We start from the raw sequence: 18,364 nt of genomic DNA on the forward strand, positions 1-18,364 counted from the left end.
GTCCTGGCGTCTTCGTAGCATCTCCATGGTTCCAGCTTCCAGCAGCTCTTCCGGCGCGATCACGTGGCCCCGCTCATTAAGGTAATGAAAATGCCCTCCACGCTTATGGGTCCCTTCCACGTGATCTCGCCGGAAGAGCTGCTGGAAGCCGGAACCATGGAGATGCTGCGAAGATGCCGGGACCACCGAGACGCTGCAACGGCATGCTGCTGGGTGAGTAGGATGTTTTCTGGATGCAAGCGGCTGTCATTGTGCGCTGCTATAAGAGAAATGAATATTAATTTCTCTTCAGCTTAGGGCACAGTTACAGCCGCAGGCGTCTGCCTCCTGTGACCTGCTGCTCCGTCGCTCCCCCTCCTCTGGCTTTCTGGACAATTGACTCATGTATAAGCCGGGGGGGGGATTTCATTTTCAGCACAAAAAATGTGCTCAAAAACTCGGCTTATACACGAGTGTAAGAAGAAAAAAAAAGGGGACGATCACATGGTCACAATAAAATACATAAATTTAATTTAGTATCAAAGATAAAATTAAAAGTAATGGGACACAGGTAAGGGAAGAACAAGTTGCACAAAACAGGCATTAACACTCAAGGGGCACAGGGGCAAGTGGACTGATAGCAGTGGACACACTGCAAAAAAGTGAAACCATGTCACCAGTGAACCTGACATCAATTAGAAGGTCTTGGAGAACCCCTAGAACACATGATAATAATGAAAAATAACAGGAATGATTCTGTATGTAATGTCCCCAATGGTCAAAAGTACTATAGTGACAGTCACATCATAGAAACTGTACCTTGGCGATGTACAGCAAGTTATCAGTCCACAGCCTCCCATGTGCCCATCATGTGCAGCTGATGTGACCACTGCTATCAGTCCACTTGCCCCTGTGCCCCTTGAGTGTTAATGCCTGTTTTGTGCACCTTGTTCTTCCCTTACCTGTGTCCCATTACTTTTAAATTTATCTTTGATACTAAATAAAATTTATGTATTTTATTGTGACCATGTGATTGTCCCCTTTTTTTCTTTTTTCTCTAATTTTTTCTTTTTCTTGTATGTTTATGACGATTAGTCTTCAATGAGTCCATCATTGGCAGAACTATTTTGTTCCTTATATTTAGTCTACATTACTATTGTACACTATACTTAATGTCTCCATTATTATACACGAGTATGTACGGTAGTTTTTTTTTCTTTGAGAATTGCAAAATTGTAGGAAAAAATACAAAACCAGAGCAATTGTAATGCTCCCTCTCCTTTCCTCTGCCTTAAATATACAGCACAGTGCCTTTTTAAAGGGTTATCTAGAACTAAATCATTTTCTACTATGGGCCAAAAAGACAGGCAAGTAGTCGCCTTTTCTCTCCGCCTCTGGCATAGAACGGTCATTGACTGCTCCTGCCGGTGATTCAGCTGCTACATATCAACAGAGCAACTCCTTTTATTTCAGGTTTGTTGACAGGGTGTGATTACCGACATCATGCTGCTTGACAGCCGGCTTTATGCAGTTATTCACTTGGCATCAACTGTCAATCAGCGTGACATCAACCGTCGCAACCCGTCAACAGAGCAGAAGAGAAAAGCAGCTGCTTTGTCGACTTGAAGTTAGCGTAAACTACAGAATTGCCAGCAGGAGAGGTTAGTGACGGCTCTATACCAACACAGATCTACGCTGGGCAGAACAGGTAGGTACTTAGCAACTACCTGTCTGTTAATTCTTAACCCCACAGTAAAAAATGAATAATGTCCTGGATAATCCCTGTTGGCACTAGTGCCTGTGCCATGCATTTACGGCAAGGTGTGAGAAAGCGTGGGACAATGCTTTTTTCAGTATCGAACCTAATACCACAGAGTATGGTGGAAGATGATGCCGACAGGGTATCAGATAAAAATAATATATGCAGAACACGTGAAAATAGATAAAAACACCTTTATTAAAATATAAATGGGTGTACACTTAGAATAAATACAATGAATAAAAAGGCATCCCAAATATATGCATAGTGTTGAATTATAGTAAACTTCAACAAGGGGTTAAATAAATACCCGTATCAAACAGGCTCAATACTAGACAGAAAAAATAGCTGAACACTTCTTGACGCCCCCAAACAATAGTGTATACAATGTGCAATAACATCAAATTGTGCAAAAAAGAAGAATACAATAATAAATAACAACAAATATATAATGACCACTGCTGTGCATACAAAGTGCAATAAAACGAAATGGTGCAATAAAAAATGAATAATAAAAATAATAAATGGATGATGTGCACGAATGAAGGATGACACTGCTGCGGTGCCACCAATTGTGGAAGAAGAGAAGTGGGAGCTAAGAGTGAGCAAAGAAATACCTAATGAGCCGATATTGAGTGCCTGGGAATGCCTAAGAACGCGCCCCGATGCGCGTTTCGGAATAGAGCTTCCTTCGTCAGGGGGTGCTTTCAGTATCGTTTGTATGTACATTTCTGAAACTATATAATCATTCACACTCAGAACTTCTAAATTTTGTCATTTCTTTTATTCAGAAGTTGGAAGAGCAGAAGAAATGGCTTGATGAGGAGGTGGAGAAGGTCTTAAAGGAGCGTCAAGCATTGAGTGAGTTAGAAGAGGATTTAAAGAAAAGGGAAGAGAGCATTATGAAAATGGAAGCCATGGTGAAAGAAAAGAGCCATCTGGAGATGAAAAAATTGCGATCTAGTCAGGTGTGGCACATTATTACATTCATCAATGTGGTTCCGTCTTGCCATGCTTGCACTAGGGTGGCTTGTAGCCATAGTTATGCCCTGCCATTGTATAAGGTATTATATTGCACATCATGTGTACTTGCCGGTAAAGAAATGTATTTTCTCCTTCGCCTCATTGGGGTACACAGATACTGTGGGTGTATGCTTCTGCCGCTAGGAGGCTGACACTAAGTGAAAAAAAGAGGTTAGCTCCTCCTCCGCCGTATACACCCTCACCCCTATTGCGGGCGGAAATCAGGTTTTTGCTTAGTGTCCATGGAGGCACACGTCTGCTTTTTTTCCTCTTTTTTCCATGAAGATGTGACAGGGGCAACGGATCCTATTGAAAGGGTCCGATTTCCCCAAATCAACAACGGGCAAGCACGTGCGAGTGTCCCTCCACGTATCCTCTCCCGCGTCGTGGGACACGATCCCGGACTTAGCTCTGACCACCCCTAGATATTGAAACAATGGGCTGTACAGAGGCACAAGACTAGTCCGTGCGGCCCCCACTGCTCCACCAATGCTTAGACTGCGGTGCTGCAAGGTAGCGGACGGTCCCTCTCCTCACCCCCTGAAGGGGTTAGATGGAGCTAGGGTGCCTGCACCGTCCTACTTTATCAAGGTCCCCTCACATACCTGCGCTCAGGCTGAAGAGGATCATCGGTGAGGAGAGGGTCTGGGAGGGCTCCTGCGAAGATCTCAGGGCTGGAGCCCCCTGCCAGCGGAAGCCACCGGCCATGCAAAGATGAGGGTGGCTGGATCCGTCGCGCAGTTAGTGGCGCCATGCTTTTTGTGTACCGCGCCCTCCCCCAGTCGGGTAGGAGAAAAATTAAGGCCGCGGCTGCAGCCGGAGCTAGGCCGCGGCCGGAAGTCCTGCCCCTGGAGCCGCGCGTCACTTCTGGCGGCCCGCCCCGTACTGGGTGGCGGCGAAGAAGTTTAGGCCCCGGCTTCGGAGCGCGGCTAGGCCGCAGAACGGAAGCACCACCCCTAGAGCGGTTTTACTTGCTGGCTCACTCCCACAGCTGGTGGCGTGCGATTTGAAGGAAGCAGCCAGGAAGGGGGAGCGCAGGACTGGGGGTAAGTGCTGCCCGAGAGGCCACGCTACAGGGAAAACAAGGTGCTACCTCCTCCCCACATCCCCAGCAGCGGACAGATACTGTATGTCCGAAAAGGCAAAGACGCACACGTTCTTTTACGCTGCATGCATCTCTTGTCGGGCTGCGTTTCCGCGGGTGCAGAGCAAGCGATTATGCGAAGCCTGCGAATCCGAACGCGCCCAGGAGCCCTCCCCTGCGACCGTGACCAATGTGTCAAATCCCCCGGAGTGGGCCCGATCACTGTCACAGTCCATGGCGTCGCTTACGAGAACAATAGAGTCCCTTCAAGCCCCAGATAGGGGCAAGGACGATGGCTAGCCGGCCTTAGAGGGAACCTCCACCTCACAAAAGCCTCCGGCCTGCAGGGGCCGCTCTCACTCCAGACAGACCCGTAGGAAACGAATCCACACGGTGTCGCCCAGTCCATCCGGTGCCTTGGCATCCGTAAGCTCTGCTCGCTCCCCGTCACCAGTGGTTGATAGCGAGCGGACCTCAGATTGCGACTCAGACGAGCCCCTTGACCTAGACACTCCAGGGTCACATGAAACAGTGGACAGCCTCATAGAAGCCGTCAATCAGACCCTGGGGATTGAGGATGATCCCGCAGCAGCTACGGGGCATAAAGTGGCATTTAAGCGAGTGAAGCGCCCGCACAGAATTTTTTCCTCTCACCCGCAGTTTGAGGACATAGTGCAGCGGCACAGAGAACGTCCAGACAGGCGTTTCTCGGGTCAAAAGGCACTCGAAACAAGGTATCCGTTTGCTCCGGACCTCCGTAAAAGATGGATGGAATCCCCGATGGTGGATCCTCCGGTTTCGCGCCTAGCCACTAAAACCCTGCTATCCGTCCCTAGTGTTTCCTCGATTAAGGATCCCACGGATCGCCTTATTGAGAGCTTAGCTCGCTCAGTACATGAGGTGTCAGAGTCAGCACTCGCTCCCTCGTTCGCAGCAACTTGGGTAGCCAAGGCTATGATATCATGGTCAGAAACATTAAACAAGGTCGCGCAGGAGCAGGATCTACCTGCAGAGATTTCGGAGGTCGCAGGTCAGATGGCGATGGCCGGAGACTATGTAATCAGTGCGTCTTTGGATGCGGCCAATTGCTTGGCACTTGCTGCCGCTAATGCAATTTCGATCAGAAGAGCCCTATGGTTAAGGACATGGCGAGCCGATTCTTCTTCTAAGAAGTCCTTGACTTCCCTGCCTTATCAGTGCGGCCGCCTATTTGGGGAGAAGTTGGATCAACTTATCTCCGACTCCACAGGAGGAAAGAGCGGGTTTCTCCCTCAACAAAGGGTCATCACCCGTTTCAGGCACATTTTCAGGCCTTTTGCAACACCGGGTGTACTACAGCGGCCAATTCCGCCGCCTCAGGCCGCCCCAACCAGGATAGGGAGCGGCAGGTCTCATATAGAGCCAACTCATTGGGGAGATTGCGTACTCAGCAGCCCAGATCGAGGGGATCCAGATCCCAAAGATCGTCGGCCAAATGACTCGAGGCCTTTACCAGACGACACCGGCAAGGTGGTCGGCCGCCTACTCTGGTTTTTCCACGTCTGGGCCAATGTCGCTCACGATGCATGGGTAAAGGAAATGGTGGCCTCAGGTTACAAAATACCCTCCAAGACAGTTTTTTCTTTCCCGGCTTCCCAGAGTGGATGCCCAGGCAAGGGCTCTATTGGAGCCATCAAATCGCTCCAGCACAACGGAGTCATTGTTCCAGTGCCGGAACACAAAAAAAATCAGGGGTTCTATTCCAACCTTTTTGCGGTTCCCAAAAAGGATGGGTCTGTCAGGCCTGTGTTGGACCTGAAGCTTCAGAACAAATTCATCAGGATCAGACATTTCCGGATGGAGTCTCTCCGGTCAGTCATATTGGCCATGGAGCAGGGAGAATACTTGGCCTCAATAGATATCCAGGACGCATATCTGCATATTTCCATTTTTCCTCCTCATCAGAGGTTTCTACGCTTCGCCATCAGCGATCTACATTTTCAGTTCGTAGCACTACCCTTCGGGCTAGCCACGTCTCCCAGAGTGTTCACAAAGGTTATGGCAGTTGTCATGGCCATACTGCATTCTCGAGGCATAGTCGTCTTGCCTTATCTGGACGACCTCTTGGTCAAAGGCCCTTCAATACGGGCATGCGAGGAAAATGTCAACATCACGCTAGATACTCTTGCCCGCTTAGGGTGGTTGGTCAATGTGAAGAAGTCATCCCTTCTGCCAGCTCAAAAGATCTCCTTTCTAGGAATGATTCTCGACACTCGCCGAGGGTTGGTAATTCTCCCTTAGGAAAAGGTGCTAGCGCTCCTTCAGGGAGTCCGGACACTTCGGCAACCAGTCCCTCATATCATCCAATCCGGGATGAGGAAGGAGTCTAGGGAAAATGGTGGCAGCAATGGAAGCGGTACCGTTCGTCCAGTTCCATCTTCGCCCCCTGCAGCACGCCCTTTTGTCATGCTCGATCGGCAGTGCCGACTGTCCTGTCAAGTCAGGCAGTCGCTCGGATGGTGGTTAACGAGTTCCTCTCTGACCCAGGGGAAACCTTTCCTCCCAGACCATTGGTTGGTGATGACAACCGATGCCAGTCTCCTCGGCTGGGGAGCAGTGTTTCGCCACCACACGACTCAGGGACCCTTGTCGCCACAGGAGGCACGCCTCCCGATCAACTTATTGGAGATACGAGCAATTCGTCTGGCTCTGCATAAGTTTCATCATTTTCTTTGCAGGCCGCCCCGTCCGGATTCAGTCAGACAACGCCACGGCGGTGGCTTACATAAATCACCAAGGGGCACCTGCAGCAGAGCAACCATGCGCGAAGTGGGGACGTTCTGCAGTGGTCCGAAGCAAACCACTCGGTGATTTCGGCTGTCCACATCCTGGGCGTGGAAAATTGGGCGGCAGACTTTCTCAGCCGGCAGGGTCTTGCGTCCTGAGAGTGGTCTCTACATCCCGAAGTCTTCCGGCGGATTTGTCAGCTGTGAGGAACTCCGGATGTGGACCTGATGGCGTCCAGAGTGAACGCCAAGGTGCCCACTTATGATTATAAAGGAGAAAGTTTATGGATTAAAAGTGCGCTGCTTGACAAATCAATCCTTCCAGGTTTTATGAACTGTACTTTTATTTCCCAACGCGTTTCGAAGTCTATACTTCTTCCTCAGGGGATGACATGTCACATATGTCGCTCGTGCCACGGACCCGCAGGCAATCGCTGTGGACGCGTTGGTTCTGCCATGGAATCAGGTTCGCCTCCCATATCAATTTGCCTCGCTGCCACTACTTCCGAGGGTCATCAAGAAGATCAAGACGGAAGGGGTCCCGGTGATTCTGCTGGCCCCAGACTGGCCCCGTCGAGCGTGGTACGCAGATCTAATGCAGCTGCTCGCCGACGTTCCTTTTGCGCCTGCCAGAGCGCCCAGATCTACTTTCTCAAGGGCCGATTTTCCACCCGAACTCAGGGGCCCTGTGTTTGATGGCATGGCTATTGAATCTTGGATTCTAACCCAGGCAGGGTTCCGGAGCAAGGTGGTCGCTACAATGATTAGCACCCGGAAGCCTGCTTCAGCACGAATTTAACACCACACCTGGAAGGTGTTCTTTGCTTGGTGTCGAGGCCGCGGTGTTTCTCCGCTGAGATTCTCAATCCCCAACATATTGACTTTTCTCCAGTCGGGCCTAGACTCGGGCTTAGCCCCAAGTTCCCTCAGGAGACAAATATCGGCCTTATCCGTCCTGTTCCAGCGAAGAATTGCTACCAATCTGCAGGTGAAGACTTTCATCCAGGGAGTCTCCCACTTGGTACCTCCCTATAAGGCGCCTATGGACGCTTGGGACCTTAACCTGGTCCTAAGTGTTCTGCAGGAAGCTCCATTTGAACCGTTTCAGGATATCTCCTTGAGGTACCTTTCCTGGAAAGTGGTGTTCCTAGTGGCCATCACTTCTATCAGGCGGATTTCAGAACTGGCAGCCCTATCCTGCCAAGCCCTGTTCCTCACTTTCCATAAGGATAAGGTGGTGCTCAGACCAGCTCCTCCTTTTCTGCCGAAAGTCGTGTCCTCTTTTCACATTAATGAAGATGTTGTCTTGCCTTCATTTTGTCCAGCACCGGTGCACCGTGTGGAAAAGGCTCTTCACATGTTAGACCTGGTAAGAGCCCTCCGGAGGTACGTGTCGAGGACGGCACCCTTTCGTCAGACGGACACGCTGTTCGTGCTCCCCGAAGGGCGCAGGAAGGGACTCGCTGTCTCAAAATCGACCATAGCCAGATGGATTCGTTTGACTATTCAGGCGCCCTACCGCATTGGAGGCACGCCGATTCCAGCAGGGATCAGCGCACACTCTACTGGGGCAGTGGGCGCCTCTTGGGCGCTTCGGCACCAGGCTTCGACGGAACAGGTTTGCAAGGCAGCAACCTGGTCCAGCCTGCACACATTTGCCAAACATTATAATATCCATACTCAGGCCTCGGCGGATGCGAGCCTGGGTAGAAGGATTCTCCAAGCAGCGGTGGCGCACCTTTAAACAAGAGGTGCATGTAGCTTGGATCGGTGAGTCAATCTCCCACCCAGGGACTGCTTTAGGACGTCCCACAGTATCTGTGTCCCCCAATGAGGCGAAGGAGAAACAGGGATTTTTGTGATAAACTCACCATAAAATCCTTTTCTCCGAGACGCTCATTGGGGGACACAGCACCCACCCTATTAGCCAGTTGGCTCTTGTTTTGTTTAAATTTATATGCATTTACTAGTTTGATGTAAGGGTGGTGTTTTGGACATGTTGTACCTGTATTAAGGCTGATTTTGTTGTCCTCCTACTGCTTTGGCACCAAACTGATTTCCGCCTGCTAGGGGCGAGGGTGTATACGGCGGAGGAGGAGCTAACCTCTTTTTTTCACTTAGTGTCAGCCTCCTAGCGGCAGAAGCATACACCCACAGTATCTGTGTCCCCCAAAGAGCGTCTCGGAGAAAAGGATTTTACGGTGAGTTATCACAAACATCCATGTTTTCACGGGACCTGAGAACCACCTGGTTCCTCCCAACATTTGCGGGTCTTGATTAGCCAGGCTGGCACAATGTCAACATTTCGGCATAGTGCACGTGTGATGTTGCGCCAGGCCGACTAATCAAAAGAAAAGATGTTGATGCTGGCAGGTAGGAGGTGCTTTTCAGGGCTTCCATCACTGAGGGACAGACTACTGAAGTGGCTGATAGAGCAGTTCCTACAAATCGATTCGCACTTTTCTAGTCTTATTTCGTTAATACTCAATGAATATACACATCTGTGAATTATATGCACTCTCAACTTAATATCCACTTGTTTTTGCAGGCTCTAAACAGTGACATATTGAAATTATCCACTCGTCTAAATGCATTAGAGAATGAGCTTACAGACAAAAGTAAGAAACTGCACAGTGGTAACAGTGAGGAGCAGGAGAAGGTGTCTGAGGAGGTCACAGTCCTGCAGAAGGAGCGGGGCCTTCTCCTACAGAGAAGAGACAGCCTAGATGAAAAACTTAAAAATGGCACTGTGCTGTCAGCAGAGGTAAGCTTGTACTGGGCCTTGTAGAGTGACTACAAGAGTTTCTTTGATTTTACAAAATTAGCCTTAAGGTAAGAAATGTTAACTAGGAACACAACAATTATTCACCTCTTGAATCCCTGCTGACCCTACAGTGATGGAATTACATCCATTCATGTGACCGCTGCAGCCAATCATTGGTCTCATCAGTCACACGCTGTATATGACAGTATGATCAATGAGACCAACATTACTTGCTACTTCCGGTACCCCCCAGAGCCATGGCAGTGGGTTCATAGGGTAAGTAATTGTCATTTCTTTGTTTTATAACATTCCCTACACCTTGAAGTTCTTATGAAATCTTTGGGATTGCTGGAGATATTGGGGCTGTGTATGACACAAATTCTTACCACAACTTGGCTGTTTATTTTATATTTATAGCAAAAGTGGGAAGTGTATGGCCAGCAGAGTTCTTCCACAAGATGGTTTAACATGTAGTGATGAGTGAATGTTCTCTGGTGTTATCCGAGTATCTCGGGAGTGCTCGGATAATATGTTTGAGCCCCTGCAGATGCATGTTTTGCGGCTGTTAGGCAAGCCCTGCATATGTTGGGGATGTCTAACAGCCGCAAAGCATGCAGCTGCAGGGATTCAAACATATTATCCGAGCGTGCCCAAGATACTCCGATAACACTGGAGTACGTTTGCTCATCACTATTTAATATCAATATGGTGTAATTGTTTGGGTTATGCATTAAAAACTTATGTAACAAATTACTATAATTATTAGTAGCGTGGGCTTATTCATGCTCTCTGTTCCTTCACCTGTTCTTGGGATCTAGTTAGCAGTATATATTTTCTGTAATGGGTACTGCTGAAACACGCTGAGATTGTCCGATACTTACTTCCGCAGGAAGAGCACATCTTTTTCCAGCTGGAAGAGGGAATAGAAGCTTTGGAGGCCGCCATTGAGTACAAGAATGAATGCATTCAGAGTCGACAACAAGTCTTAAAGGACTCATCTCAGATTCTCACACAAAGTGAAGCCAACGTCATCGAGAAGTTCAGTGCGCTTTCTGCTGCTGAGACCAGATCTATCCTCATCAAATACTTTAACAAGGTGGGAACTTTTTCAGAGTAATTCAATGAAACCAACAGAAATGTCCATACACCTGACATCCAGGCTTTGCAGGACCTATCACCCACTTGCAAGGCCGACCAGTATCCTACAGGTCCTCTAATCGGATCAAAAACCTAAGTGAATGGATTCAAAGAGGGGTAACATATACCAAAATACCACCAGAAAGAGAATACCCCTAAAAAGATAACTTCATTAATAATCAAAAGATAATGCCAAAAAATATTACAAAAAAAAAATATATATAATATGCAGGGAATCCAGGCAGCGTTCTCTGGGCTGGGAGGTAGTACAATACACCTGACACTTCCCCTAGTTGGCCCTGGAATCTGATGGCCTACCGAACAGCGGAGGTCGGCACCCTAATTTTGCGATGTGGCGCCCCCGCTTCACGATGGCTGTCCCTTAAGTCCCTGAAAATCCCTTAATCTATCAGATAAAATACAGAAAGAACAAATCCATTCAGATCTAGATGGATCCAATGCATTTGTATACGCACAGACACACTTGTCCACTACTGTGTATATGAACTATAGGCTATTACATATCTGTACAGCATACCATCTGCATGCTATTTCATACCCATATTAGCAAGTTTAAGTAATACTTCTATTTTGCTCTCTGACCCAGTTTAAACAAGGCATTACCCAATTTATATACACCGTAGTGGACAATGTGTTTGAGCGTATACAAATTTATTGGATCCATCTAGATCTGAATGGATTTCAGATGGATCCCTGATACTTCTGCCTTTTGTCAGGTATTGACCCTTTGGCTCTCCACTGACTCTGTGCTTGTTTTTCCCCTTTGCACTGCGTGACTGTCTAGGTTTTGACTCGGCTTGTTTGACTATTCTGCGGTCGCCTGGTGGTGGCTTTGATGCAGCACTGCAGGTCTGCTCTTGCAGACTTGCTACTGCCCTTCCACTCTATTGCCATCTAGTGGAGGTTTCAGTTACCTGCATAGCTGCAGCGTGACACCTGCTTGGGGATGTTGTGTGGTGAAACAGACTGCAGGATCATAGTCGTGCAGGCCCGTATCATTCCAGACCCGGGTTTTCTATGTGGTTGAAGGCCACAGGTTCCTTAGTTAAAAGCCCTGCAGGAAAGGGTTTGGGTGTGTCAGGGCCAGAGTGAGTTGGTGCTTGTTACTGTGCAGAGCAGTTAGTTTTGCAGAGTACGGCCTGTGTGAGGCAACACAGGACAAAGCGGAGCCAATAAGCCTGGCACCCACAGCATACACAGTAGTGCTGTCGTCCATGGTGACTGGTCTCGGATGTGGACGGTCTTGTGACTGTCCTGTGCCCGAAGGAGAACTGGCATGTGTAACGGCTGCAAACAGATGGATATGGTTCCCGGCTGTAATCCGGAGGATATCATGGACTGTGTACGGCTATGAGTAGAAGACATTGACACGGCGTGCAGTCGCCCACGGGAGGTCAAAGGGAAGTCCGGCGTGTTTAGTGACTGTAATTTAAAGGATGCCGTGCAGTATGTAGTGTTGTGAAATGGACACTAACGTTATATGCACTTGTGTGTGAAATGGACATTTAATGTGTGAAATAACACATTAAAGAGACTTTGTGTTTGAACTTTGTGGGTCACTGCCTCCTCACTGTAATATGGTGCTACCGGTGCACTACATATGACAGAGGCCAGGTACCTCAGTAACACATCCACTCCTTTCCGAATCTGTCGGCAGAAGATGCCATCTTTCTGCCTGCCTACGACATACAGTTGTGCTCAAAAGTTTACATATCCCGGCAGAATTTTTGCTTTCTTGGCCTTTTTTCAGAGAATATGAATGATAACACCAAAACTTTTTCTCCATTCATGGTTTGTGGTTTTGCTTGAAGCCATTTATTGTCAAACTACTGTGTTTTCTCTTTTTAAATCATAATGGCAACCCAAAACATCCAAATGACCCTGAACAAAAGTTTACATACCCTGATGATTTTGGCTTGATAACATGCACAGAAGTTGACACAAATGGGTTTGAATGGCTACTAAAGGTAACATCCTCACCTGTGACCTGTTTTCTTGTAATCAGTGTTTGTGCATAAAAGCTGAGTGAGTTTCTGGGATCCAGACAGACTTTTGCATCTTTCATCCAGCCACTGACATTTCTGGATTGTGAGTCATGGGGAAAGCAAAAGTTTTGTCAACAGATGTACGGGAAGAGGTAGTTAAACTGTATAAAACAGGAAAGGGATACAAAAAGATATCCAAGGAATTGATAATGCCATTCAGCAGCGTTGAAACTGTGATTAACAAATGGAAAACCAGGTGCTCTGTAAAAATAAATCCATGGTCAGGTAGACCAACAAAAATTTTATCTACAACTGCTAGGAAAATTGTTCGGGATGCAAAGAAAAACCCACAAATAACTTCAGTTGAAATACTGGACTCTCTGAAAACTAACGGTGTGGCTGTTTCACGATGCACAATAAGGAGGCACTTGAAGAAAAATGGGTCGAGTCGCCAGAAGAAATCCATTACTGTGCAAATGCCACAAAGTATCTCGCCTACAGTACGCAAAACGGCACAGGACAAGCCTAAAAACTTCTGGAACAATGTAATTTGGAATGATAAGACCAAAATTGAACTTTTTGGCCACAACCATAAACGTTAAATTTGGAGAGAGGTCAACAAGGCCTATGATGAAATAACACTATTCCTACTGATATTTTGGGGATGTGTGAGCTACAAAGGCACAGGAAACTTGTTCCAAGTTGAAGGAAAGATGAATGCAGCACGTTATCAGCAAATACTGGAGGCAAATTTGCAATAATCAGCCCGTATGCTGCGCATGAGACGTACTTGGACGTTCCAACATGACAACAATCCAAAACACAAGACTAAGTAGACCTGTCACTGGCTACATTAGAACAAAGTGAAGGTTATGGAGGAGCCATCTCAGTCTCCTGACCTCATTATCATTGAGCCACTCTGGGGAGATCTTAAGCACTCAGTTCATGCTAGACAGCCCAGAAATTTACAAGGAACTGGAGGCTTATTGCCAAGAAGAGTGGGCAGCTTTACCATCTGAGAAGATAAAGAACCTCATGCACAACTACCACAAAAGACTTCAAGCTGTCATTGATGTTAGAGAGGGCAATACACGGTATTAAGAAATGGGGTATGTAAACTTTTGATCTGGGTCATTTGTATGTTTTGGGTTGTCATTATGATTTAAAGGGAGAAAACACAATAGTTTGACAAAAAATGGCTTCACCCAACCACTAACCATGAGTGGAGAAAAAGTTTTGGTGTTATCATTCATATTCTCTGAAAAAAGGACAAGAAAGCAAAAATTCTTCCGGGGTATGTAAACGTTTGAGCACAACTATATATATATATATGTGTGTATATAGTGCTGAGAGTTTTTTTGATGGGTCCGGGTTTTAGGGACGGCCAGTAGAGCTGGTAGGGATTGGCCATTCCTATACTTCAAGTTCCAGGCCTTGAAATGGCCTAGTTAAGGGAGACCAAATGCCTCATTCAGTGTCTGTGTTGTGAGGTGGAAAGATGTGCTGGTCAGTCCCTGCCAGAGCAACGAACTAGACGCTAAGCAGGTGAGCCCTTGACTTTGTTGCATCATAGTCAGTTTATTTCTACCCTTTTAGCCAGAGAGAGGCTATTTTTTGTTCATGTGGACTTTGACGGATTATAAGTATTGCATACTTGTAGCTACATGACCACCAACACCAGAGAATCCTCCCAGCTCACAATGCGCGTGATGTGAGGATTCCCAAGTCTGCAGTCACATAGAGTGACTTCAAACTTGTAGTTTAAGACCGGACAGTTTCTTTACGGTCTTTATTTATTTGTAAAGGAGTATGTCACGGGTTTACCGCAACAGAGAGAAGCCAGAAGACCGCAGCATCTGATTTCTCTTACTACTGCATTTATTGGAAGCTCTTAACCTTCATGTTAAACGGTGTCAATTTCTTTTGGCATTGCAGGGGTTTAGGCTCTCAGCTGTTGACGGTTAGCCACTCCCATCTCTTATATAAACTAGGTCCTGGCTAGCACTCCTTGTCAGAGATAGCTTATGCTGCATGGCTGGAGATTGTTGTTGGTTATTATAGGAGAAGGCGTTTGGTGAGTTTTGGTGGGTTTATCTGTGACTGTTGCTAGGTTTTGAGCGTGTGATAATTCCTGTACTTCTTCTACTTTGGTTTAAAGGGAAGGTGCCATCCCAAAAAAATTTTTTCAGCAATTGAAAAAATGTAAAGAATTAATGTTTACATTTTCTTAAAAAATATTATCATTTGTTTTTAATTTTGTAAAATATGAAAAATAATTCTAAAAAGTTTGGCATTTCCACTTGTTAACACTAGGGGGAGCAGCTACTGAAGTTTGGCACAAAAACCTAGTGTACAACTAGCTCACATTACTGTCCTGCAGTAATTATGGGCGTACAGTGTCCATGATGTTTGATTTTGATATATGATCATGCCCTAAAATGGACACTGTATGGGTGGAATCTGCTGACATGGGTGTGGTGTCACTCCTCTCCTCCCCTTCTGGGTGTTTGCTAAGGGAAAAGAGAGGATGACATTTAGGAACACAGTGAGCAGCCATTTTGATGGGGCCTGCAAAGTTACTGACTGTCTTTTCATGTAAAGTCTGGATCAGAACAGGTCATCAATCAGCAGAAATGTTTCCTGGATTTCTGTGGAGCAGACAAGAAGACGGTCCATCCATGTGTATAGAACACAGCGCTCTATGTACAATCCCTGGCACCGAACAGGGTGCCCCCCACAGACCAGCACACTGCTCTCCTGAAATACTCTGTGCTGCTGTCACCCTGCTCCTCCACCATATATCAGGCCCTGTCGCCTCGCTTTCACACATCGCCAGGACAGGATCTGAGGAGAGGAATGGGGTCTTCGGTCACCGAGGATGGCAGGCAGCAAGGATTCTGGGAGCAGGGTGACAGCAGCACAGAGTATTTCAGGAGAGCAGTGCGCTGGTCTATGGGGGGCACAGAGGGAGATATATGGAGGAGGAGGGTGACAGCAGCACAGTATTTCAGGAGAGCAGTGCGCTGGTCTATGGGGGGCACACAGAGGGAGATGTATGGGGGAGGAGCAGGGTGACAGCAGCACAGAGTATTTCAGGAGAGCAGTGCGCTGGTCTATGGGGGGCACAGAGGGAGATATATGGGGGAGGAGCAGGGAGACAGCAGCACAGAAATCCAGGAAACATTTCTGCTGATTGATGGCCTGTTCTGATCCAGACTTTGCATGCAAAGACCCCATTCCCCTCCTCAGATTCTGTCCTGGCGATGTGTGAAAGCGAGGCGACAGGCGCAGTCCGGGGTGACGCTGGGAAGCAGGCTGGGGGGGGGATGGAGCCATACAGTAACGATAAAAATGAGACCCCTCTCTTCAGCTGCCTCACCAGCCCTCCCCTGATTGCACCTTTTACCCCTGACCCGTGTGCAGGTGCTCAGCCAGAACCACCCTAGAATGGGTCCCCTTTTAGCAGATTACAAATAATACCGCCATATAGATCATACACAATACCACCATGTAGATCACACATAAAACCAGCAGGGTGACAGCAGCACAGAGTATTTCAGGAGAGCAGTATCACACGGCAGAGAATTAGATACACGGCTTAGCAGACAGTATCACACAGGAGAGGATTAGATACACGGTTCAGCAGTCAGTATCACACAAGAGAGGATTAGATACACGGTTCAGCAGTCAGTATCACACAGGAGAGGATTAGATACATGGTTCAGCAGTCAGTATCACACAAGAGAGGATTAGATACACGGTTCAGCAGTCAGTATCACACAGGAGAGGATTAGATACACGGCTCAGCAGACTGTATCACACAGGATAGGAATATATACACGGCTCAGCAGACAGTATCACACAGGATAGGATTAGATACACGGTTCAGCAGTCAGTATCACACAGAGGATTAGATACACAGCTCAGCAGTCAGTATCACACAGGGGAGGATTAGATACACGGCTCAGCAGACAGTATCACACAGGATAGGATTAGATACACGGTTCAGCAGTCAGTATCACACAGGAGAGGATTAGATACACGGCTCAGCAGTCAGTATCACACAGGAGAGGATTAGATACACGGCTCAGCAGACTGTATCACACAGGATAGGAATAGATACACGGCTCAGCAGACAGTATCACACAGGATAGGATTAGATACACGGCTCAGCAGTCAGCATCACACAGGAGAGGATTAGATACACGGCTCAGCAGTCAGTATCACACAGGAGAGGATTAGATACACGGCTCAGCAGTCAGTATCACACAAGAGAGGATTAGATACACGGTTCAGCAGTCAGTATCACACAGGAGAGGATTAGATACACGGTTCAGCAGTCAGTATCACACAAGAGAGGATTAGATACACGGTTCAGCAGTCAGTATCACACAGGAGAGGATTAGATACACGGCTCAGCAGACTGTATCACACAGGATAGGAATAGATACACGGCTCAGCAGACAGTATCACACAGGATAGGATTAGATACACGGTTCAGCAGTCAGTATCACACAGGAGAGGATTAGATACACGGCTCAGCAGTCAGTATCACACAGGATAGGATTAGATACACGGTTCAGCAGTCAGTATCACACAGGAGAGGATTAGATACACGGCTCAGCAGTCAGTATCACACAGGAGAGGATTAGATACACGGTTCAGCAGTCAGTATCACACAGGAGAGGATTAGATACACGGCTCAGCAGACAGTATCACACAGGATAGGATTAGTTACACGGCTCAGCAGACAGTATCACACAGGAGAGGATTAGATACACGGCTCAGCAGGCAGTATCACAGGAGACAGTATTACAGATATGCTCACACTGGTGTAACTGCCCCCCCCATACACTAGACTATGGGCTGCATATGTCACTGTCACTATAAAAGCAAAGGTGTCAGATTACCGGAGATCACTGGGGCTGTGTGTGAGTGAGGAGGTGGAGACAGAGCAGGAGGACAGTGGAGCTGGAGCAGGAAGCACGGTGCAGAAAGTGGAGCTCAGCAGATAGCACTGGGCTACAGTAAAATGGCGCCCAGCCACACCTACAGCAGTGAATGGTGCAGCCCACAGGGGCGTGCCCAGTTCACTGCTAATGAGGCTGCAATGTGGGGTCGGGAGCCGACCGCAGTCTCCTATGTCCAGGGACGGCCATATTTGCAGACTGTATGAGTCCTCCACAGATCTGCAAATCAAGATGGCAGCGCCCAGTGGCTACATGAAAACATTATTACAAACAAACCATAAATCCTGGTTAGTACAACATTTGCTGAAACAACATGTTTTGTTACTTACTCTTTTTTTGCAAATTATATAAAATTGCGGCACCTTCCCTTTAAACCCATCCTCCACTCCTCGGTGCATTCCTCTGTTAGATGTGTGAGTACTGTATATTTGTACGGTTGGTATTTTTCATTACCCCTGTTCGTATTACCTTGTTAGTCTGGTTGGTGTATTACGGTACACTACTACTCCCCTCTTCCCTGGGGGGAGAGGGTACAGACTGAGGGAGGATTCAGGAGCTAAGGCAAGGTATTAGGCCCCGGCGTCTTTAACATCAGAAGTAATCCGGGGAACAGGGCAAGTTAGGGTGCCCCCTATCATTAAGGAAAGGGATGAAGACGCTGGTCCTGGGACACCCGACAACAGAGTCGTGACAGAGGTTTTTACTTTCACAAAAGTGTGGCTAAACAATTGCATATTTCAAAAACAACAAACACAGATCGTACTTACCATCCCCGGGTCTAGCACAAGCTCTCAGCTGCTGATCCGGTCTCTGTCTTTTAGCTACAGTGGTTATATCCCGACTACAGAGTGCATGCGCTGGGGGATTCAGGAGTCTG

The 18,364-nt window shown here is 47.5% G+C and overlaps 1 protein-coding gene across 1 annotated transcript in view; it reads left to right on the top strand.

Moving 5' to 3' along the window:
* The window catches only part of KIF27 (kinesin family member 27), a 69,012-nt gene that overhangs the window by 41,888 nt on the left and 8,760 nt on the right, over nucleotides 1–18,364 (top strand). Inside the window, exons 13-15 of the mRNA XM_073546025.1 lie at nucleotides 2,530–2,706; nucleotides 9,159–9,374; nucleotides 10,264–10,470. Coding sequence (XP_073402126.1) covers nucleotides 2,530–2,706; nucleotides 9,159–9,374; nucleotides 10,264–10,470 — 600 coding nt within the window. The remainder of the gene's footprint in view (nucleotides 1–2,529; nucleotides 2,707–9,158; nucleotides 9,375–10,263; nucleotides 10,471–18,364) is intronic.

Source organism: Dendrobates tinctorius, unplaced genomic scaffold (genome assembly GCF_039654945.1).
Source record: "Dendrobates tinctorius isolate UK_male_01 unplaced genomic scaffold, ASM3965494v1 ptg000144l, whole genome shotgun sequence".
Lineage (NCBI taxonomy): Eukaryota > Metazoa > Chordata > Amphibia > Anura > Dendrobatidae > Dendrobates > Dendrobates tinctorius.